This window comes from Lepidochelys kempii, chromosome 17 (genome assembly GCF_965140265.1).
Source record: "Lepidochelys kempii isolate rLepKem1 chromosome 17, rLepKem1.hap2, whole genome shotgun sequence".
Lineage (NCBI taxonomy): Eukaryota > Metazoa > Chordata > Testudines > Cheloniidae > Lepidochelys > Lepidochelys kempii.
In genome coordinates, this window is record NC_133272.1 from 22,598,372 (window position 1) to 22,623,530 (window position 25,159).

The following is a 25,159-nucleotide window of genomic DNA, read 5'->3' on the forward strand; positions in this document are numbered from 1 at the left end:
ACAAGCAATACCAGGAGGGATGAGCTAGAGCAGTGTTTCCCAAACTGTGTTCCGCGGAACACTGGTGTTCCGCTAAATGTGAATAGGTGTTCTGTGAAAGAATCGTAATTAAAAAAAGGGTCTTGCACTTGAATTTTGTACTAGTTTATACCCGCTTTCCAGTTAGAAATTGTTAGTTCAAGTTATTTTAAATTTGCATTTTTGCTTTGTTTTATAAAAAATATATTTGAGCATAAATAAAGCAATTTTTTATTTGAAAACCAAACGACTACAAAATAATATTAGAAGTGTTCCGTAAATATATACCAGATGTTCCATGGCCAAAAAAGTTTGGGAAACGCTGAGCTAGACTGCCGATGAGAAGCGCAGTTGGGAAAGTAACTGAAATATTTTCCTAATGGATTGTATATTCTAAATGGACAACCCACCCTAAATTCTCAATTACTGAGGGACAATCTTTACTTGGATATATTTTGCTTTCCACAAACAACTCTGTGCAACTTTTTATCAGTGATGTATCCAAATACTTGAATGCTAATATCTAAACTGTATTGTTAAATTTAGGTTATTGCTGATTAGGTGCTATATGTATCTTATGACTTAAAACAAACTTTGTGTTTGTGGACAACCTAAGCACTATACCCACATGTACAGACACACTTTCCCTAACCTGTGTATTATATTTTTTTACATTAGCTTTAATAAAAAATTTTATATCACTGGCCAGGTTTCATCAACCAATTGGCAGACAGATCAGGTACTAGCTAGTTAACAGCCAGCTTACTCACCAAGGCATAAGTCACACCATTCAGACAACTTTTCTATACAATACCGAATGTGGTTAAAGGAATCTTCACTGCTGCTTGATGGCACATAGGGGTTATTCATTTCATCCTTTTCTGTCATGCTGCGTAGAAGAAGATTCATATAGGCAACTCACCTTATCTTCGTTTTGCAGCTTGACATCATATTTGTGTGGCAGGAACTTAGGTGGCACCCACTTCTTCTCTTCCTTCTTCAGAGAAGTAGGAAGTTTCCGAGGGGACCTGCGTGCCCGGTCACCTGATCAACCAGAAGACAGACAGTTATTGATGCACTGCTGAGACAGACCCACCTAGGGGCTATAGAGTTAAAAAGACTACAGTCAGACCATTAAAAGATCATGCTTAGACTTGTCACATGTTTCTTTAATGCCCCCCCCAGTCTTTAAAGTTCCCTCAGTAAAGCACCTAGGACAACTTAACATGCATGAGGGACCACCACTGAGCCCATCTTCACAGTGGTTTGCCTATAACCATCTACTGATCTAGTCCTCTAGACCTGCTCAGAACCTTTGAGCTGGTCACCAACAGATAAAATTGGTCAGTGTTGCTGCCAAAAGCTCTAGTTGTGAAACTGGTACTTAGATGCACCATTCACTTTATCCCTCCCAGCAGTGCCTAGCAAATACAATGGCCTGCGTAAAGTAGATGATCACATCCCAAAAGAGCTGTAGTACTAAACATAACAGGACAAGACTGAAGTATTCGTTTCTTAGTGGTGTTTTCGGTGTGACATTCATGCTTATTTTTAACAACCAACTAGAGCTGCTTAATTTGATCAGACCACTTATTTCTGGAAATAATTCCACCACGGAGACTTGCTACAAACTAATGGTACAGAACAAGCTAACCTTTTAATGGTCTTAAATGGCTTATGAAAATGTGAGTGAGAATTCTAAAGTTACTCAGATTCTGAGAAAAGATATAATCAGGAGAATTTGAGTGGGTCAGCTCTCTTCAACACAAGATGTTCAGTCTTTTGAAACACACATACTACAATTAAGTTGTTCAAAGGAACAATGACAACTACTCGAATGTGTATTTCTTGACCAGAAAATAGCCATAAGTGTGTCTTTCCTAAAAAAAACTCTTATTAAAAAAGAACTTGCTGTGGAAGACCATCCCCAAGTTTTATTTTTAACACTCATTGCTATGAATTAAAAAAAAGAGATCATGTTTGTGTACCTAGGCAAATTCTAGACTTAGGCTAGAAACAGACTTCGATACACCATTGTGTCTATTTGTAAACATTATGGTTTTAACAAACTTAACACTTCGACACGAACAATTAAAGCACGTCATACAAATATCAAAGATAAATCCCTAGCAACAGACTATCCAAACATCAGTATGTCAACAAAATCATAACATTGCCACATCTAATCACCTTTATCCCTCACTCCACTTACAATCTGGATGTAAAGGGGAAAAAAGATGGCATTGCAGTCTGCTCAGAAGGCAGCTGAGATCTGGTAGACAATATCAATGAGGAACAAGTACCTAAACTGAGGATTTCTTTGTAACCCAAGGACCTCCTGATGCCAACTGGCAGAAGGCACAGGAGTATACAGATCCCTGGATTCACCAAAATAAACGTCATGTGAGGTCTCTAATGAAAGCATGTGTCACATTGGTCATCAATCATTGTGAGATATGTGTACGGAACATGTGTGAGGAGTCATGCAGATATGTTGAAAATTATGTTCTCTAGGCCTTGTAGTTAAAGGCAGGTCACTCATAGGTGCCTTGAGACAAACTTCTCCAGACAGAAAACAGGAGACACTTATCCCCTTGCTGGACCATTGCATATTGCGTGCATCTTAAAACAACAGTCTACTAGCACAGTTGCTCTCCACCTTTCCAGGCTATTTTACCCCTTGTAGGAATCTGATTTGTCTTGTGTACCCCTAGGTTTCACCTCACTTAAAAACTACTCGCTTACAAAAATCAGACAAAAATGTCACAGCACATTATTACTAAAAAAATGGCTTACCTACTCATTTTTACCATATACTTCAATTATCAATTGAAATATAAATATTGTAGTTGCATTTCAGTGTATAGTATAGAGAACAGCATAAAAAGTCATTGTCTATGAAATTTTAGTTTGTACTGACTTCACTAGTGCTTTTTATGTAGACTGTTGTAAAACTAAGTAAATATCTAGATGAGTTGATGTACCCCCAGAAGACTCTGCGTACTCCCAGGGGTATAAATACCACTGGTTGAGACCACTGTACTTGCATTCTTACAACTACAATACCCACCTGCTGAAGTGAAGAAACAGACTGACAGAGCCAGAGTACCCAAAAGTTACCTACTACAGGACAGGCCCAACAAAGAAAATAACAGAACACCACTAGCCATCACCTTCAGCCCCCAACTAAAACCTCTCCAATGCATCATCAAGGACCTACAACCTATCCTGAAGGACGCCCCATCACTCTCACAGATCTTGGGAGACAGGCCAGTCCTTGCTTACAGACAGCTCCCCAACCTGAAGCAAATACTCACCAGCAACCACACACCACACAACAGAACCACTAACCCAGCAACAAAGCCCATTACTATCTGTGTCCACATATCTATTCAGGGGACACCATCATAGTGTGGCTGATGTGATTAGGCCCTATCAGAGGCTCGTTCACCTGCACATCTACCAATGTGATATATGCCATCATGTGCCAGCAATGCCCCTCTGCCATGTACACTGGCCAAACTGAACAGTCTCTACATAAAAGAATAAATGGACACAAATCAGACGTCAAGAATTATAACATTCAAAAACCAGTCGGAGAACATTTCAATCTCTTTGGTCACTCGATTACAGACCTAAAAGTGGCAATTCTTCAACAAAAAAACTTCAAAAACAGACTCCAACGAGACTGCTGAATTGGAATTAATTTGCAAACTGGATACAATTAACTTAGGCTTAAATAAAGACTGGGAGTAGATGGGTCATTACACAAAGTAAAACTATTTCCCCATGTTTATTCCCCACTCCCCACTGTTCCTCAGACGTTCTTGTCAACTGCTGGAAATGGCCCACCTTGATCATCACTACAAAAGGTTTCACCCCCTCCTGCTGGTAATAGCTCACCTTAAGTGATCACTCATTACAGTGTGTATGGTATACACACATGGCATACATTATAGTGTGTATGGAAACATTTGTTTCCACTATTGTTACTTTCTATTATTCGAATCTGAGTTCTTATGTATATTTATAGTGAAAAAAAGTTTATCATCTAGTACTGTTTGTTAAGTGGAGTGGTGATCCTGAGTTAAAACTAGTAAGCTGGTGTGTACTATTCCTTTGGGAGTAGTGAATTTGTGAGTACCGAGTAGAACAGGGGCTGGGCACTCCAGAGAGACGCTCGAAGCGCTTGTGGGTTGGTGTGTGCTTGCCTGCGGAGGGACAGCACAGCCAGAGAAGGTAATACTTGTGTTGCCTGTGGCCAGCGTTATCAGGGACCTGACCCCTGGCAGGTATAGATAAGGCTCTCTCATGCTAAGCGCCAGCGGTAGCAAGGTGCCTCACAACCCTGGGAAGCATCAAACCCTCACAGAAAAATATTATGTGTTAGGATATATATTCAGGTCTGTCTGCAAAGGCCTGTACTTTAAGAATTTAGGTGTATTCTTATCACTTGGCTAGTTAGAGGTATAAAAGAAAGAATCAAAATCACTGTCTGCCAGTGTAAGGTCCTTCTCTTACTGTGACAGTCTGAGGCCCTGTTCTTAGGTTAAGGCCTTTGGCTAAGCAACAGAGGCAGCCATAAGCTGGGAAGCGACCGGTCACATCCTCACATTCCAAACTAGTCCCATTGAAATAAGGCGCTATTGGGCTGTTAAAAATACACTCCTGTCCTGATAATGCCTGTCACCTCCAGAGAAAGGGAAGTGCCTAGAAGATGTAAAAGGAAACTTAGTTTGATAGCATCCTGTCTGGCAAGAACTCACTTATCAATAGCTGGGATGTGAAATCTTCACTTCTGTATTGTTTTGTCATTATAGTTCCCACTTTGCTATTGTTTGTCTGTACAATCTCTATCTGGTTCTGTGATTGTTTCTGTCTACTGTATAATTAATTTTGCTGGGTGTAAACTAATTAAGGTGTTGGGATATAATCGGTTACATAATCATGTTACAATATGTTAGGATTGGTTAGTTAAATTTCAGGAAAATGATTGGTTAAGGTATAGCTAAGCAGAACTCAAGTTTTACTCTATAGTCTGCAGTCAATCAGGAAGTGGGTGGGTGTGGGGGGAATGGGAAAAGGGAATGGGGGTGGGGAAATTGGAATCATGTTTGGCTAAAGGGGGAAATGGGAACGGACACAGGTGTAAGGCTCTATGGTGTCAGAGCTGGGAAGGGGGACACTAAGGAAGGAAACTGGAATCATGCTTGCTGGAACTTCACCCCAATACACATTGAATTGTTTGCACCTTTGGACTTCGGGTATTGTTGCTCTCTGTTCATGCGAGAAGGACCAGGGAAGTGAGTGGGTGAAGGAATAAGCCCCCTAACATTATACAAGAGGGAAAATCTCTCCTTTTTAAACCAGGGGACCATAAGCTCAAATATTTCAGCTGATTCTACCTACAGCACTATTGCACGGTGAGAGAATCAGTCTCCAACAGCCAGGTCTTAAAGCATTAAGGCTTTACAAGTTAAACAGCCAACACTCTAAACTTCTTCCAGAATTAATAAGGAGGCATTGTTGATTAGATTACAGAGCATAGGTATAATGTGTTCTCTGCATGAAGTACCATTTAATAAATGGGCAACCACATTCTGCACTAGCTTTAGTTTCCAGAGTCTAAAAGGCGGTGCCCCCATGCATAGCACACTACACTAGCTTGGTCTTGAAGTGAAAGGCCCAAAACACAGTAGCAGAGGCCTGAAAGAAGAGGCTACACTCTTCTTGTCAAGATCAGATAAGAAGAGAGGCACTCTTGGCTGCTCAGGATGTATAAGTCACAAGTTGGTCTTATGCATTTGTTCTACAAATATTTGTTAACATTAATAGTCTATTACTGACTATAGTCATAGAAGGGACATTACCATATTATGTTTTTACTGCTCAAGAGCACAATGAAAGTTGTGTGCAAAACATTTCATCCCAGATCCTCAATAGTTATTCAGGCAGCTAACTCCCATTGATTTCAGTGGAAATTAGGAGCCTAAATAGCTTGGAGGATCTGGGTCTTAGAAAAAGAAAGCAAAGAACTGAATGAGCAGAACAGTGTCCGAATGCTAAGACACATTTTTGGCTGTGCATACATCGACTACATATAATAAAGGTTAGAGTTAAAAATGTGACCACATTTTTAGAAATTTACAATCTGATTTTAAAAGTCTTCTACAGGTACAAGTTATTCTCCAGCAAGACCTATATTAACCAAACAGTGTTCAGAGTAACAGCAGTGTTAGTCTGTATTCGCAAAAAGAAAAGGAGTACTTGTGGCACCTTAGAGACTAACCAATTTATTAGAGCATAAGCTTTCGTGAGCTACAGCTCACTTCCTCAGATGCATACCGTGGAAACTGCAGCAGACTTTATATATACACAGAGAATATGAAACAATACCTCCTCCCACCCCACTGTCCTGCTGGTAATAGCTTATCTAAAGTGATCATCAGGTGGGCCATTTCCAGCACAAATCCAGGTTTTCTCACCCTCCACCCCCCCACACAAATTCACTCTCCTGCTGGTGATAGCCCATCCAAAGTGACAACTCTTTACACAATGTGCATGACAATCAAGTTGGGCTATTTCCTGCACAAATCCAGGTTCTCTCACATCCCCCCCACCCCCATACACCCCCAGCAGGAGAGTGAGTTTGTGTGTGTATGGGGGTGGGGGGGATGTGAGAAAGCCTGGATTTGTGCAGGAAATAGCCCAACTTGATTGTCATGCACATTGTGTAAAGAGTTGTCACTTTGGATAGGCTATCACCAGCAGGAGAGTGAATTTGTGTGGGGGGGGTGGAGGGTGAGAAAACCTGGATTTGTGCTGGAAATGGCCCACCTGATGACCACTTTAGATAAGCTATTACCAGCAGGACAGTGGGGTGGGAGTAGGTATTGTTTCATATTCTCTGTGTATATATAAAGCCTGCTGCAGTTTCCACGATATGCATCTGAGGAAGTGAGCTGTAGCTCACGAAAGCTTATGCTCTAATAAATTGGTTAGTCTCTAAGGTGCCACAAGTACTCCTTTTCTTTTTGCAAACAGTGTTAACATCCTAAATCATCCAAATGAAGCGGTCTCCTTTTGTTTACTAAATATTTTGGATATTCCAAAAATGTTTTGTGACTGCTACAGTTCAGGTTATATAACTGTTTCCAGTGGCTCAGAGTGAGTCTTAGGAAAATACTTTTCAAGTGGAAGGTTAATACTTTGCCTCTGTTCAGATTTTTTGGCTCACTTTCTAAGAAGTTTCACTCATTTTAAGCAATTTGAAATAGTCTTTGAGGAGCAATACTCAGCCTTGCTCCAGAGAAAGTTGCTTTTGATTTAACTGCATTATGACTATACAGTACTTTTTTTCACTAAACTTGCAAAGAGTACCCCACGGACTTGTGCACATGGACACAGAAATCATAAAACAGCTTAAATGCTAATGAAAGTAGTTTTTCCAACATTAGTGGATTTAAATTTATGGCTTCCCAGATTCCTGAAGTCTCCTAATCTGACTATTTAAACTGGCCAGCCCACTTATTCCCATTCCATGCTGGTGGACCTCCAAAGGCATGCAGGAATGTTTGTACACCTTAGGAACCCTTTCCAGCTGCACTACTCATATGATATATAAAAGGAGGGGTTTCTTCCCAAGTTCTAGTGCAGGGGTGGGCAAACTATGGCTCAGGGGCCACATCCTGTCCTCCAGACATTTTAATTCAGCTGTCGAGCTCCCACCAGGGAGCGGGATCCGCAGCTTGCCCCACTGTGGCACTCCAGCCGGGCAGCGAGGTCAGGGGCTTGCCCCGCTCCGCACGGCTGCTGGAAGCAGCAGCATGTCCCTCCTCTGGCTCCTACATGTAGGGGCGGCCAGGGGGTTCAGCACACTGCCCCTGCAGCTCCCATTGACCAGGAGGAGCCAGAAGGGAGACATGCCACTGCTTCTGGGAGCTGCTTGAGGTAAGTGTTGCTGGATCCTGCCCCCCTCCCATGCCCCAACCCCCTGCCCCAGCCCTGATTCCCCTCCTGCCCTCCAAATCCCTCTATCTCAGCCTGGAGAAACCTCCTGAACCCCCAATACCTCATCCCAAGCCCCACCCCATAGCCTGCACCCCCAGCCCTCACCCCTCTTCCCCTGCACCAGCCCAAAGCCCCATCCTGCACCCTCAACTCCTCATTTTTGGCCCCACCCCAGAGCCCACACCCCAGCTCCCAATTTCATGAGCATTCATAGCCCGCCATACAATTTCCATACCCAAACGTTTGCCCACCCCGTCCTAGTGTCTGTAAGACAGGGGATGCCTACTGCAGATTAGATATATCCAGGTTATAGAATCAACATGCACTATACATGAACCTCTGCAAGGCAGCAGGGCTTCAAACCCAAGAGCGGAAGCTACTTTATGTATTCCTTTTACGAAAAAAAGCATGAAGAGTGCCAAGAAAGTGCTAAGGTTTACTCTGACCCCTTGTGTATATGCCATTAACTGAAGTTGGCATATATACCAGACATTTTCATTACTACATCTATAGTGTGTTGTATAAGTACAGTAAGCATTTCATATTTATTTTCAAGGACTCTGGAACTCTGCTAAGTATTATAACATACACATGGGTATCTAAAATTGTAAAAAAATTGCATTGTTACTATTTCTCATACAATGCATCAGCCATGTAATTAAAAGAATATTGTGCATTCACACAAGAGAGCAGAATTAAAGTTGCTTAATATTTGGAATTTAAAGGTGTACTCTTACCGTTTCTATTAAGAGATTATTTTGTATGGAATTATATGCTCAACACTTTTGATAATTTGAAAGCACTTAACAATGTTAAATTTCCTATTTACAAAAAGAAAAGGAGTACTTGTGGCACCTTAGAGACTAACCAATTTATTTGAGCATGAGCTTTCGTGAGCTACAGCTCACTTCATCGGATGCATACCGTGGAAACTGCAGCAGACTTTATATACACACAGAGAATATGAAACAATACCTCCTCCCACCCCACTGTCCTGCTGGTAATAGCTTATCTAAAGTCATCATCAGGTGGGCCATTTCCAGCATAAATCCAGGTTTTCTCACCCTCCACCCCCCCATTGATGAAGATGTCATCAATATAGCGCACGTAGAGTAGGGGCTTTAGGGGACAAGAGCTGAGGAAGCGTTGTTCTAAATCAGCCATAAAAATATTGGCATACTGTGGGGCCATGCGGGTACCCATAGCAGTGCCGCTGATCTGAAGGTATACATTGTCCCCAAATGTAAAATAGTTATGGGTAAGGACAAAGTCACAAAGTTCAGCCACCAGGTTAGCCGTGACATTATCGGGGATAGTGTTCTTGACGGCTTGTAGTCCATCTTTGTGTGGAATGTTGGTGTAGACTATTTTACATTTGGGGACAATGTATACCTTCAGATCAGCGGCACTGCTATGGGTACCCGCATGGCCCCACAGTATGCCAATATTTTTATGGCTGATTTAGAACGCTTCCTCAGCTCTCGTCCCCTAAAGCCCCTACTCTACGTGCGCTATATTGATGACATCTTCATCATCTGGACCCATGGAAAAGAAGCCCTTGAGGAATTCCACCATGATTTCAACAACTTCCATCCCACCATCAACCTCAGCCTGGTCCAGTCCACACAAGAGATCCACTTCCTGGACACTACAGTGCTAATAAACAATGGTCACAAACACCACCCTATACCGGAAACCTACTGACCGCTATTCCTACCTACATGCCTCCAGCTTTCATCCTGACCACACCACACGATCCATCGTCTACAGCCAAGCTCTGCGATACAACCGCATTTGCTCCAACCCCTCAGACAGAGACAAACACCTACAAGATCTCTGTCAAGCTTTCTTACAACTACAATACCCACCTGCGGAAGTAAAGAAACAGGTTGATAGAGCCAGAAGAGTTCCCAGAAGTTACCTACTACAGGACAGGCCTAACAAAGAAAATAACAGAACGCCACTAGCCGTCACCTTCAGCCCCCAACTAAAACCCCTCCAACGCATTATTAAGGATCTACGATCTATCCTAAAGGATGACTCAACACTCTCACAAATCTTGGGAGACAAGCCAGTCCTTGCCTACAGACAGCCCCGCAACCTGAAGCAAATACTCACCAACAACCACATACCACACAACAGAACCACTAACCCAGGAACTTATCCTTGCAACAAAGCCCGTTGCCAACTGTGTCCACATATCTATTCAGGGGACACCATCACAGGGCCTAATAACATCAGCCACACTATCAGAGGCTCGTTCACCTGCACATCCACCAATGTGATATATGCCATCATGTGCCAGCAATGCCCCTCTGCCATGTACATTGGTCAAACTGGACAGTCTCTACGTAAAAGAATAAATGGACACAAATCAGATGTCAAGAATTATAACATTCATAAACCAGTCGGAGAACACTTCAATCTCTCTGGTCACGCAATCACAGACATGAAGGTCGCTATCTTAAAACAAAAAAACTTCAAATCCAGACTCCAGCGAGAAACTGCTGAATTGGAATTCATTTGCAAATTGGATACTATTAATTTAGGCTTAAATAGAGACTGGGAGTGGCTAAGTCATTATGCAAGGTAGCCTATTTCCCCTTGTTTTTTCCTCCCTCCCCCCCCCCCCCGACGTTCTGGTTTAACCTGGATTTAAACTTGGAGAGTGGTCAGTTTGGATGAGCTATTGCCAGCAGGAGAGCGAGTTTGTGTGTGTGTCCGTCCCCCTGGGGAGAAAAAAAAAAGGAGGGGGGGTGAGAAAGCCTGGATTTGTGCTGGACATGGCCCACCTTGATTATCATGCACATTGTGTAGAGAGTTGTCACTTTGGATGGGCTATTACCAGCAGGAGAGTGAATTTGTGTGTGGGGGGGTGGAGGGTGAGAAAACCTGGATTTATGCTGGAAATGGCCCAACCTGATGATCACTTTAGATAAGCTATTACCAGCAGGACAGTGGGGTGGGAGGAGGTATTGTTTCATATTCTCTGTGTGTATATAAAGTCTGCTGCAGTTTCCACGGTATGCATCCGATGAAGTGAGCTGTAGCTCACGAAAGCTCATGCTCAAATAAATTGGTTAGTCTCTAAGGCGCCACAAGTACTCCTTTTCTTTTTGCCAATACAGACTAACACGGCTGTTACTTTGATTCCTATTTACAGTGTGCATCATCCTTATTTTATAAGGGGGTAATTTTAAACAGAGATTAGACCAGTCACTTTACCAAAGTCAGAATCAGTGGCAGAACCACAATAAAACTCAGGAGTCTTAACTCTTCTGACACAACCACAAAGCCACATTGAAGCACAGAGGGCTAGGCTGTGTTCCTCGAACAGCCCCATACAGAAGTTAACTGATTTGGGGTTTCTGTGCTCCTGTAATATTTTGTTTAATGATACTATGAATAAACCAAATATATTCCACAATTTCTTGCCAAATACTGCCCAATGACAAGCATTGCTATTTCTTCCTTCCTCAGTAACCAAATTACTGCGCTTTAGCCCCATTCCAAGCATTACTAATGCAGCAATTTGTTTAATAAATTGATTGGCTATGTATGTATTATGAGCTAGGGGTGTGATTCCCCTGCCTATGGGCACATACCTGCACTAGATCTCAGGGAGCTAGTGTGAATATAAACAGCAGTAGTGACAAAAGCTCCTTATCTGCAGTGAGTGAGAATCCATAAAAAGAAAAGGAGGACTTGTGGCACCTTAGAGACTAACCAATTTATTTGAGCATGAGCTTTCGTGAGCTACAGCTCACTTCATCAGATGCATGCCGTGGAAACTGCAGCAGACTTTATATATACACAGAGAATATGAAACAATACCTCCTCCCACCCCACTGTCCTGCTGGTAATAGCTTATCTAAAGTGATCATCAGGTGCGCCATTTCCAGCTAAGGACTGGAAGTTGGGAAATCTGGTTCCAGTTACAGTTCTGCCAGTTATTTGCTGAGTCACTGTACATAAGCCACTTCACCTGTGCTACTAGTTTCCTCATGTGTAAAATGGGGACTATGCTCATCCGCCTCAGGTGTTACATATGTTTAAATAACAAGCACCTTACCAGAATTAGTAAAGTGTCTTTAAACATAAGCTTTGATATTTAGCCTGGTCAGAGATGGCTGAAATTTTTCATTCAAGTGGCCTTTTCTTAACCACAAACTTTTGCAAACAAAGTTCAAGTTCTTAAGAGTTACAGAGGGTAGTGTTAAGTTCCATTTTTTCCTTTTGACACTAACTTTTCCAAACTTGAGGAAGTTTTCAAGCGTTATAAAAGAGCAAAAGACAAAAATGAAAACATGGAAAAAGCCTTGGACATTCATTTTGTTGTGTTCAATGGGAAAAAGGGGTGGAGGGAGAGAAAGAGGAAGAAAAACAATTTTTAAACAAATTGTTTTATGTCCAACCTTAAAATAGTAACCTCCAGATTTTTCCAAAGTTGATTTTGGTTTTCCAATCAGCTCTAAGCCTGAAAGAAAGAAAGAAATGGCTCCTAAGGCCTATTGAGGAGGTGAGAAAACACTAAATACTGACTCAAAGTAGAGAGCCACAACTTTTAGAGTCAAGGGTCGGTCGATTTTATGTTCGGGCTGTGAAGGAAAGCGGGGATGGGAAATCACAACAAAAATTAGCTCTAGAGCATAAAGCTCAGCTGTAATTTTCCTTGCTTTTGATTTGCCTCCTGCTCATATCAGCCATTCTTTTGGACCTCATGTGTCAAGCTACGCCTTCTAAATTCACAATGTGGTTGACAGAAATTTAAATCTAACTCAGCAATTCTACCACACTTAGATGTTAGCTAGTGCCTAACTCCCAGCCCCATCACGAAGCATGCATCACCCCAGTTGTTCTCAGAGGGTATTTTCTTCCTTGTTAAATACTACTGACCTTTCAGAAGTGCAAACCATTCCCTAGTTCTGCTGATTCAATGTTTTTGTTGACAATGCTCGGTTTTAGCTGCATTTTGCTGTCTGCTGGTCACTATGAAGAAAGTGACCCTAAATACAGCAATGTGGCAAGTACCAGTGCAATCAGTTATGCTCCAGCAGGAAACTCAGAGAGTATGAGATGCATCTTCATGACCGAGTGGAGAAGAGAAGTGTCTGGTACCAGCAAGGGGTTGAAATACAGGAAGAGTCTTGAAGCGTTCCCACAACAGAGTGGAAAAGTCTCTCAATGATTCCCTCTAAATACCAACAAAGTGACAGCAACATCTAGGTCCTGTCCACAGCATCAACTGAGCGAAGCTTAGCCTTTGTTTCAGTGACACTATTTCAGCTGCAGTGTGCACAGGACATTGGGTAGTCGACATTCTTGGTGTATGTCATTCAAGTGCGATGAGTATGCCTCCATGTGCCTGGGATTAATAAATAACGCTGCCTCTAGACTGACAATTGTCAACCAGCGGCAGCAATTTTGGAAGCTACAGCATAGTCATGGTTCAGTTGTATCTACCCGTATCTGATCTAACCTTATGCTGAGTGAAGTTAAACATACTGACAAAGACACAAGCCCTGGCTATACTACAGCTTCTATCATCACCACCACTAGAGCAGCTCCACCAGTGACAAACATGCCCAATTTTTCTTAGCTTCAATAAAGGTCCTAAAGAAACTGCACACATGCTGTAATTAACAGGACTACTAAAGAAAGGTTCCTATGACTATACTGGACAAAGGCAAATCTAAGCACATGTTGATTTCTGTGACTCAGTGCTTTTTAATTCCATTACAACTACACCAAAACTGTGACAGCTAGTGATGTATCTGGTTACATTGAGTGAGAAGATCGACACAGTGCTCTTCAGAGAGCATGTACAGTATTTCATAACCCAGGCCTGAGGGCATTTGGGTTTGTGCTTCCCCTTTGCCCCGAAACCACAACCCCTTAAAAGTAGGCTGTCTTGTTACTCACTCATAATCTCTCTTCTGCTGTCATCCTCCTTCAGGACTGACTCTTTCTGGTTGTCCTGGGCTACCTGACTGGAGTTCTCTTTGTCACTGGATGGGGAATCACATGTTCCGTCCGATTTCTTCTCAGCAGCCTCCTCATCCACCTTCTCCAATGGATGTACTTTCACAATTTTTACCGGCAGCATTTTCTCTTTTCCAACCTGAGCAGAAAAATGCATCAAAAAAACAGTAACTAGGCAGGTAATACTAGCTGATCAGCTTTTTAAACACTTGAAGGGAAGGAAGGAAGGAAGGAAGGAAGGAGAAACAAAATGAGACAAATACACACTTTTTAATCTTTGACCTCAGTGTGACACTCCTATAGTTTCCTCTGTCAGACTTAAAAGATCTCCCTATTACCTGCCCTATTCAGAAGTCCTGCTTATTACTCCAATGAACAGAAAAGCTTGTGTGCGGTTTTTCCTAAGTCCACCATTGCTACTTCCTCAGTCTTCCAGATGTGTTGCAAGGGGTTGTGTGCGCCATATCAATGGTCCCAGCTCAGGAAACAGAGGACACAACTCAGTCCAAAATATATACAGTCACAGGACCAGGACTGCATCTTCCCCTTCCTTTTTGACAAACCTGACTTTCCACTCAGTCCCCCCAACCCACAATTTTTTTAATTGGAGGCGGGGAAGGCTTCCTCTAATCACACCTGAGCTTCTGCCACTGCTGTAGACCTTTCCAAGAAGAAGGAGAATGAAGCTAGTGCAGGGATGGGCAAACTACAGCCCTTCAGACTTTTTAATCCGGCCCTCAAGCTTGCCTTGCTTCAGTGCTCCAGCCGGGGAGCATGCCCAGAAGCAGCAGCATGTCCCCTCTCTGGCTTCTAAGCATTGGGGCAGCCAGGGGGCTGGGATGGGACATGCCGCTGCTTCTGGGAGCTGCTTGAGATAAGCGCTGCCCGGAGCCTGCGCCCCTGCCCCAGCCCTGATCCTTCTCCCAACCTCCAAACCCCTTGGTCCCAGCCCAGAGCACCCTCCTGCACCCCCAACCCCTCATACACAGCCCCACCCCAGAGCCTGCACCCACTGCTGGAGCCCTCACCCCCTCCCACACCCCAACCCCCAATTTTGTGAGCATTCATGGCCCACCATACAATTTCCATACCCAGATGTGGTCCTTGGGCCAAAAAGTTTGCCCATCCCTGAACTAGTGCAAGTTGTGTCAGTTACACAGCATGTTCCCAAGAGGAATAGCAGAGTGTCTGTAGCAGAAGGAGCAGTTAGATGTGGACCTCTTCTTCTGTTAGGCATGACATAAGTTTCTGTTGCCCAAGCCACTCCTATCTTCTGAAAACACCACGTTAGCCTCTGCTTAAGAAACTGGTTTCCATACTATTGCTTTGGAAATAGGCATTATCAAGGGAATTCCACAAAGAGGTGAGATTCCTACCATTCTGCACCAAATTTAGAGAGTCATTAAGATTGGAGGGGGGAAAATGTTTATGGCTTCCTCTTACCTCTCTCCTGAGGATAGCAGAATTAAGCAGAAGCATGGCAAGTATTTGAAACTAGAGCCTCACCTCAAAATCACACTCCTCGTCCACTGCATATTTGGTCATGATCTCTAGCCAGGCTGCATCTACAAGCTTCTCCAAGGAGATAGTATTGTGGTGGACCATTTCCAGTACCAGTTTCTCATACCAGCTGGGAAATTCTTCCTTCAAACTGAACAAGGATATGAAAAGTTTACATCATCCAGCGAACAAAATACGAAATGCAATATGATCTGCCAATTCATGCCACTGAGAGCATTTTGACAGTGAATTAAACACTTCAAGGTGGCACCACGTTAGAATATATAATAATGCAAGTGGTCAGAGTGGGATTTAGCACAAGAAAAAAAAAATGTTTATACAGTCACCAATATAAATTCCCTTCCATACCCACAAGAAATACAAAGCACATCTGTGCAACAGGGCCATGCTGGCAGTGCTTATCTTGATGGAGATTGCCATCTCCCTATGAAGTGTTGCCTGCACACCAAACATGTGTTACTGACCCAAAAACATGGCAGTAGAGTTTTTTTTAATATTATTCCTATCCAAAAAAATAGTTTCATATTTTTATTCTTAAACATTTCTACTGCAGAAGTGCCTAGAGGAACCAATCTTTCTTCAGGTTATTTTGTATTCTGTCCAGGAGAGGTGTATAATTTAGTTTATGTAACTCAGTTATGAGACATATGAACACTATCTTTTCATTAGGGCTGTCAAACGATTAAAAAATTCATCTCAATCGCATTAACAAACAGTAATGGAATACCATTTATTTAAATATTTTTGGAGGTTTTCTACATTTTCAAATATATTGATTTCAATTACAACACAGAATACAAAGTATATAGTGCTTGCTTTATTTTTGATTACAAATATTTGCACTGTAAAAACCAAATAGTATTTTTCAGATCACCTCATACAAGTACTGTAGTGCAATCTCTATCAAGAAAGTTGAACTTACAAATGTAGAATTACGTACAAAAAGTAACTGCACTGAAAAATAAAAAAGTCCACTCAGTCCTACTTCCTGTCCAGCCAATTGCTCAAACAAGTTTGGTTATAATTTACAGGAGATAATGCCGCCCACTTCTTGTTTACAATGTCACCTAAAAGTGAGAACAGACATTCGCATGGCACTGTTGTAGCTGGTGTTGCAAGATATTTATATGCCAGATGCACTAAAGAATCACGTGTCCCTTCATCGTCAACCACCATTCCATAGGATATGCGTTCATGCTGATGTGTTCTGCTCGATAACGATCCAAATCAGAGCAGACCGATGCGTATTCATTTTCATCATCTGATCAGATGCCACCAGCAGGTTGATTTTCTCTTTTGGTGGTTCGGGTTCTATAGTTTCCACATCTGAATGTTGCTCTTTTAAGACTTTGGAAAACATGCTCCCTACCTTGTCCCTCTCAGATTTTGGAAGGCACTTCCGATTCTTAAACCTTGGGTCGAGTGCGGTAGCTATTTTTAGAAATCTCACATTGGTATCTTTGTATTTTGTCAAATCTGCTGTGAAAGTGTTCTTAAAACAAACGTGCTGGGTCATCATCCGAGACTAATTGAACATGAACTATATGGCAGAATGTGGGTAAAACAGAGCCAAAGGCACAGGGTTCTCCCCCAAAGAGTTCAGTCACAAATTTTATTAACTCATTTTTTAATGAGCATCAGCAGCATGGAAGCACATCCTCTGGAATGGTGGCCGAAGCATGAAGGGCCATACGAATGTTTAGCATATCTGGCACGTAAATACCTTGCAACGCTGGCTACAAAAGTGCCACATGAATGCCTGTTCTCACTTTCAGATGACGCTGTAAATAAGAAGCAGGCAGCAGCATCTCCTGTAAATGTAAACAAACTTGTTTGTCTTAGCAATTTGGTGAACAAGAAATAGGACTGAGTGGACTTGTAGGCTCTACAAGTTTTACATTGTTTTGTTTCTGAGAGCAGTTCTGTAACAAAAAAAATCTGCATTTGTAAGTTACACTTTCAGGCTAGAGAGATTGCACTACAGTACTTGTATGAGGTTAATTGAAAAATACTGTTTCTTTTGTTTTATCATTTTTACAGTACAAGTACTTGTAATAAAAAATAATATAAACTGAGCACTGTACACTTTGTATTCTGTGTTGTAATTGAAATCAATATATTTGAAAATGTAGAAAAACATCCAAAAAGGGTTAATAAATTTCAATTGGTATTCTATTGTTTAACAGTGCGATTAATTTTTTTTGAGTTAATTGCATGAGTTAATTGAGATTAATTGAGAGGCCTACTTTTCAACTTTTAATTTTAAGACACGTTTTCCCTTTAGGAGTATTGCAATCCCAACTGAAGTTTCACATTTTCTCCCATATTAAGTTTATACTGTTCAAATATTTTATATTTCTTATAATGTAGTAAGTAGGACTTAAATAAATTATTGTGCAATATTTCAGTCTGTGCAAATGTGTGTTCCACTAACTGATGTATCTAATATTGTTGGATGATTTTGAATTAGTTGCATGAAGGATGATTAACTAAAACAGAGGTTCTCAAACTGGGGGGGGGGGGGGTCACAACCTCTCAGGGGGTCACAAGGTTATTATGTGGGGGTCACGAGTAGGTGCCACCCAGCTAGCCAGCAAGTCTGCTGTGAAAAGTGATATTAACAAACAAAATACCAGTTTTAAAAAGTGTTAAATATATAAAAAAATGTGTTTTTAATGTTGGGGGGGGGGGCATTCACAGGCTTGCTGTGTAAAAGGGATCGCCAGTACAAAAAAAGTTTGAAAACCACTGAATTAGAAGGATGGGGGAAATCTTGCCTGGTCAATTTCTAAATGAGAGCAATTTGTCAGTTTGAATTCTCGCCATATATTCCCTTTTAAAAAAAAATGAATGACAGCACCAAATTCAAGTTTGTTTAGTGATAAGAAAACTTTTGATAGGGTGAAGTGGAGTTTTTCTGTTTCTTAGATTTAAGGTAGCTCTTGCTGACTGAGTTCTCATTTGTAGTTATTCTAAGATTACTCACCAGTGGATTCCTCATGACAAAGGCTGACTAAACTTGTACATTCAGATCAATGTTTTAAATGTTAAATATACAGCTTCATGAAATTTTTATTGTAATTCTCATTCAACATGGAGACTGGTCTCTAAGAGACATTTTACTGAATGTCTATTTGGTTTAAGAATATAAAATCTCTATCTAACCTGAATTGAGACATTCTCTCATTTATGTAACTGAAAACTTTCAGAAAAACAGGAGCAGTTAGCTAATCCTGTATCACCGCATCAGATTAAGACAGCAAAACTAGGCAAGTGATCCACTGACTCAGCTACTTTAAGTTTATGCAATTACAGAACCGGCAACATACATTTCCCTCATACTGAAGAATATTAGCTGGGGAGAGATCAAAGACAACAATATCTCTGTCTAAGGCTCCTGGCACCTTGGACAGTTGGGGAGTAGATTTTTAAAGGGTGTAATTTAATCGCACAAGAAAAATGTTGCCAGCAATTCCTCTCTAGGTCACGGACTACCACCTCTTATTCCAATCAAAATGATGAATTCTCTCTCCAGTAAACACAGTAGAAGCAATATCTAAAACAGATTTAATCTACAAACACACACACTAAATAGGTGGGATCAGGTCATCTTTATAGAATGAAACAGACAAAGCCAAAGTTGCCAGTATGTAAAATTGAGAAAGATATGCCCTTTGTTAGGTGTTCAGCTCCCTGACTTTCATTGGGTACAGCAACTAAGGAATAAGGTACCTAAACAGTTCAATCAAGGACTTGCCTTTTGAAAGGTTCCTTCATCATGGCAAGTTTTATGTTGGATATAAACCAAAGGTCTGGCCACTCTGTGAGACTGACAAAAGGGAGTAGGCCAACTGGTAGGGAAACAGAGAGAGAGCTTGGCAGAACTACCCTTGCAATTTTGCTTTTTTGCAGTTTGTTTCAAGTGGAGCAGATCACCTATACCTTATTCCAAAATACCACTGAATTGAATGGCACCAGTTCACTGGTTGATACCTGCACAGACCTGGGGGGAAAAATAATTGCTGCAAAGTTAGCTGGTATGCACACCATCATTATGTGGAAATCAATAAAAGTCACAATACCTAGGTGCTTTTGTTTTTTCCCCTCCTTCAACAATGAGTGGAACAGAAGAAATTACAAAAAATTCCCTCATTGTGTAGGTAGTTTTGAGATATACACCAAATGTTGTACTCCACGTTATTTTGTGAAAAGAACATCAAGATGTAGAGTCCTGTACAAGTATCATTACAGATTAAGCTGCATTAGTGAGTATGTCAAATTTGGAGCCAAATTTCTTTCATCTTACAAAGTCCTAAGGAACTAGTCATAACCTTAAAAAAAACTCCTTGCTGTGTAACTAGCAGCCACCTATCATTCTAAAGGCAGCTCTCCTGCCCCCAAATTCTAAAGATGGATGCATACCAACTTCTGCTCTGTTACTTACAGCTCGGCAACTTCCTGCTCCTCCTCCCAAGCTTCTTTGTGCGTCAGCTGGCTGCTTCCTGTGCTTTTGCACGTCCATATTCGTTCGTTGTATCTCTCTAGCCGTGCTTCATATTCTCTGTAGGAGCATCAGCTCAGGAAAACAGGATTCAGGGAGCAGACAGCAAAACCAAAGTACTATGTAGCCCTTTCCATTTGACTAGGCTAGGAGTCAATATTATGCTGCAGTTCTGCAGAGCCAAATCTTAGCTTCTGTATGTACACACTATTCTAAATTTTAAAGTTAAATTGGAGAGCTTGTGTTTGAAAAATAGTATAAAAAGCACCTGTACTAATGCGCAACAATATGATTAAAAGAAAATTAATATTGACGAGGTTCTAACTCCATCCTGTACTCGTAAATTCCAGAATTAAAGACAGTTTATTAGAGATTTTAAATTACTGCACGGCAAGTCTCCTTGAATTCCCAAAACAAGCAACTTGTTAAGTTAGCAGAATTGGTTCCTTTTCATTCAGCTGAACGTTAATATTAGCTTTTTCATATATCAACACCAGCCTCAAGCTGCCGTTTTTTTGGTCATTAAACACTGGGAATTAAGGGGGCAAAAAGTAGAGGAGAGGCAAGGAAAAGTGTCTTTACCTTGGAAACAGAGTTGCAATAGAACACCAAGCATAGAAGGTAAAGCACACTTACAATAACTATGTATCACTGCAGTGACAGAGGAATAAATCCAGTTTGTCTAACTGAGTAGTTTACAACCCTTCCTGTGAAGGATGTCTCACTCTTATGCTCCTGTGGAAGGCAGTGCTATTTAGTTTTGGAAATTACTTCTAGATATTATGGTGCCTACAGTTAGTGTCTCCCCGTTAAACTAAGCTTTGGGCTACTGATACTAGCATTACACTTTTCCACAGAGTCTGGTTAAGAAGGAAAGACATACAACTATTAATCCCAGTGTTTGTGGGTCCCCCTTCACTACTCCAGATGGAGAAAACTGAGCCACAAATGATATGATGCATGTGGCAAGTAGCTATTGTATTTGTATCCACAGCAACCAATGTCATGCAAGAGACTAAACTGGGAATAGCTCATCTTTAGAGAAGGTTGCCACTAGCCAAAGCGTTAAAAATTCCCCTCCCCCAGAAGTGTGCTTTGATGATAAAATGGTGTTTAAAAAAAAGCTTCTGGAATTCCCAATCTTTGCACCAATATTAAGTGTACAGAAGCATTCACTGTGCCCTGTTTCCATTTTAAATACCTGTTTAGTATGCTAGATGGAATCACTAACTTTCAAATCCGATGAAGTGAGCTATAGCTCAAGAAAGCTTATGCTCAAATAAATTGGTTAGTCTCTAAGGTGCCACAAGTACTCTTTCTTTTTTCAAACTCCAGAAATTGATCTTTGCCTTCACTTATAGGAAATATCCTTTACAAATTATTTTTTGCAGTGAACCCTGATAGAAGTTTTTTCTTGATACTGCATCAAGTACACAGGTTGGCTAAGATGTTATTTCAACCAGCTCTCTAGAGATGCTAGGCAGAGAGAGCTAATTGTGAAACTAAGATTGCTACTTGTATATACAGCCACTACCAACCATTTCAGCAATAAACTGAGAAACTGCAGCCACTGAACTAAATCCCTACCTAGAACTTTCTAGCAAGAACAAAAAGTGCCTAAATCCATTTCTCTTGAGAAGCACGGACAATCTCAGCTCTCCATGTAGACAGAATCCCAAACATGCAAGCAGCAGTTGTCCCAACCATCTTTTGGGAGTCATTCCCCACACCCCCACCAAATACAGACAATATTTGAACACCGAGTGTTCAGTTACACTAGCACACATAATTGCCAGAGGAAAGAGTGGGAGAGGGTGCGCTTATTTGTTAAATATTTAACATAATGTTTAACAAATGTTAACAGAACATACATCTTTGATGTCTAAAAGTGATTAAATATTTCCAAATTGGTAGACTGCGTGCTGCATCTGTGGCTGGAGAAGATAGTTAAGGGTCTGCTTTGCTGCCACACAACATGCTGGGCCTTTGTTCTCTCTGTCCCTAAAGACAGCTCTTTCTGTGGGCAGTCTGAAAGAGAGCAAGTAAATGCCTTGTCTTAGCTGGGACTAACAAATTTCTAACAGTATTTCCCACACCTCCAGGTTTTCTGTACACATTTTGTCTTTGTGTTCATGGACAAAGCAGCATAATCCCAGTGTATAAAAATTCTATGCTTTTAGAGTATAATTTTAAAGCCAGCAGGTATAAAAACTCACTAGTCTACAGTCCAGAGGGTGCCTCCCCATTCCAGTCCAGCTCTGTTGCCCAAATGCAACTCAACTCCAACTACAGCTGGTTAGCGCCCATCAACACTGACCTCTGGCCACATTCTTTAACTAGTATTCCAGCGTTCACAAAGGCTACCCTGCTTTTTGCGTCTCCCAGTTCTTACAAAACAGTGCCAGGAAGCATATAGTCTAGATAGCATTTTGTGATTCAGGGGCTGAACCCAGAAAAACAGGATGATGCTAGCACAGAGATTACGATATGGTAAACCATTCCGGTGTACAATTTCTATTTAGTTCTTTCCATTTAAATTGGAAAGAGATCCAATCTCTCTAATTCCAAGCCACCTGACAGGTCAGATTCAGGACTGTGTCACTGTGTTATAACCAACTAGTTTCTCCACCAACAGCACTGAGTTGGTAGTTGCAATTTCCATAGGCCTTGAGGATGTATTAATAAAAAAAAATTCCAGACATCAGCTACTGATCGACTTGCAAAAATAGCAATGGATAACATGCAATTTCAATTTAACAGATGAGTAGCACTTTGGCAATAGACAATATCTCACATTTAGGTAAAACACTAAAGAGCATTCAGGTGTTAAAAAGTGGAAGATTAAATTGTGCTATAACAAAAACTTTTTAAAGAATGCTTAATCTAAAAAAAAACCCAAAACCCAATTTAACGCCTACAAGACTGATTAAAGCAACTACGCAGTTTATTCATTGTTGGGAAGCCATTGATATCCCTACAAGTAGTATCAACCAGGCAACAGTTTGAGAATTCATCTATGAATTATTTCCATTTGCATTAACCACCGAGAAAGCAATCACTTACCATAAACATGGTTAATGTACTTACAACAAACTGATTCTTAGTCAGATGATGACACTGTCACATTTGTAGTAACTACAGTGTTTAATATTAAACATGCTTTTACTTTATGTCTTGGCTTTAAAAATAATTGCCACAAGGGTAACAAAGTTCCTATGACTAAGAGTCACTTCAGTATGATGCGATACTGTTTTGGTGCTGCCAATAATACTATTTTCCAACCATATTTTAACTTTCTGGACACCCACATGGAAAGATCTGAAAGTTTGTGCTTTGCCCATCTGCAAAGCATTTCCCTTTTGTGAAACTTCTCCCTCTATCATTTTCTGTGCTACTCCAAAGTAGGAGATCTTGAACTCTTTCAGACCCAGCACATTGCCTTAGAACACTTACTAAACAAAAGGAGACAAATAAGTGAGAGCAGCAAGCTTTATTTTTGGGAAAAGCAACACTGCTTTCAAACAAATTATACTGCTTACGGGCAGGCCACTTTTGATTTCAGCATTCCCTCCCTCACTCTCAGCTCAATTAAGTGGAGTCTCAAACTGTGCATTTTGCACAGTGCATACCAGTTGCAGTCTTCCAAACCACAATCAGTGTAAATGAAATACATCTCTAAAGAAGTCACAAGCTAGCAACACTACACACTGGAAAAGAGACACTTGGGCCACACAGAAGGCAAAGTTGGTCTTTTTGACAGGATATCAGATTCCTGAATTAGGAAAACACATATCGCAGACTGCTCCCATTCCCATGTGTATCCTGCATAAAGCCAAGTCAGATGTAAAGTAAATGTTACCTGATTCTGGGTAGACTCATTAGCCAACCTGTGCAGAAGAGTATTTCTGGCTTTGCCAAGTGATTCATCCCACCTCTCTCTCCAGAGCCACACAATTAACAAGGCTCATTCCAAGTCACAGACCAGAAGCTTAAGGTTTCATCTAGCATGCAGTAGACTCTGCAGGGTGTTTTTCCTTTAAAAAGGCTTTAAGGGGATTTGGCGGAGGGCAGCCATGCACAGCTGCAAATAAGCACTAAGCCCAAATAAGTATTCAAGCTCCACTGACCAGCCCATCCCTCCACCCACTCTGTTCTCTAGACACTTCCTGTGTCCCTGCCCAGATGGAAGTTGAGCTCACCACTGTCTGCCACCCTTCATACTTTCCCGCAGAGAGCCTTAATTTCCATATTTTAGTAAGTATGACCTACAGTTAACCCGTAGACAAAATCCAAAGAATTTCACTTTCCATCATCAGAGAGGTAGCAATGTTATCCACAAAACATTATCTGTTTTGTCATTATCTGTATCCACAAAAACAACAAGGAGTCCGGCGGCACCTTAAAGACTAACAGATTTATTTGAGCATAAGCTTTTGTGGGTAAAAAAACCAACACTTCTTACATGAAGAAGTGGGTTTTTACCCACAAAAGCTTATGCCCAAATTAAGGTGCCACCAGATTCCACTTTCCATCATGTTGATGGATTCAGTATAAGAACCTACACAACAGAGGAAAGTGTTGAAGGCTGTCTTAGCTAGGGAAAACAGTGTGTTCTTAACTGACACCTTTGTTCTTAACTAAGGCCTTGTCTACACTGCCACTTTACAGTGCTGCAACTTTCTCGCTCAGGGGTGTGAAAAAACACCCCCCGAGCACTAAGTGTCAGCGCTGTAAAGCAGCAATATAGCCCTTGCTCCCAGACCTGGAAGCTACTTCCCCTCGTGGAGGTGCCGCGACTACACAGCCACATTAAAGTGCTGCCACGGCAACGCTTTAAGGTTGCTAGTGAAGACATGCCCTTACACACCTTTTTTCCTAGGGAAGATAAGGCCTAAATGTCTTAGAGTCTGATTGCCTTGAAAGCAGCTTTAGTAGACTCTTCACCCTGCCACTCCCCTCACCTCTCTTGACACTAAACAATTCCTCTTTTTCCTTGGCAATTACACCCTTCATCCATTTGCAGACATATACCTCACACCACCTTACTAGTTAATCAACACATACATATCAAGGTAGATAAAAATATGATTTAAAATGATTTTATTTAAATCAGATTTTTTAATTTAA

At 41.3% G+C, this 25,159-nt stretch overlaps 1 protein-coding gene across 2 annotated transcripts in view; it reads right to left on the reverse strand.

Annotated features, from left to right (window-relative positions):
• BAZ1B (bromodomain adjacent to zinc finger domain 1B) overlaps positions 1-25,159 on the reverse strand; it is a 90,294-nt gene that overhangs the window by 61,244 nt on the left and 3,891 nt on the right. For both annotated transcript variants that reach the window (XM_073315626.1, XM_073315627.1), the window contains exons 2-5: positions 19,976-20,092; positions 15,517-15,661; positions 13,951-14,149; positions 941-1,062 (exon numbers count right to left, since the gene is read on the reverse strand). In XM_073315626.1, the coding sequence (XP_073171727.1) occupies positions 941-1,062; positions 13,951-14,149; positions 15,517-15,661; positions 19,976-20,092 (583 nt within the window). The remainder of the gene's footprint in view (positions 1-940; positions 1,063-13,950; positions 14,150-15,516; positions 15,662-19,975; positions 20,093-25,159) is intronic.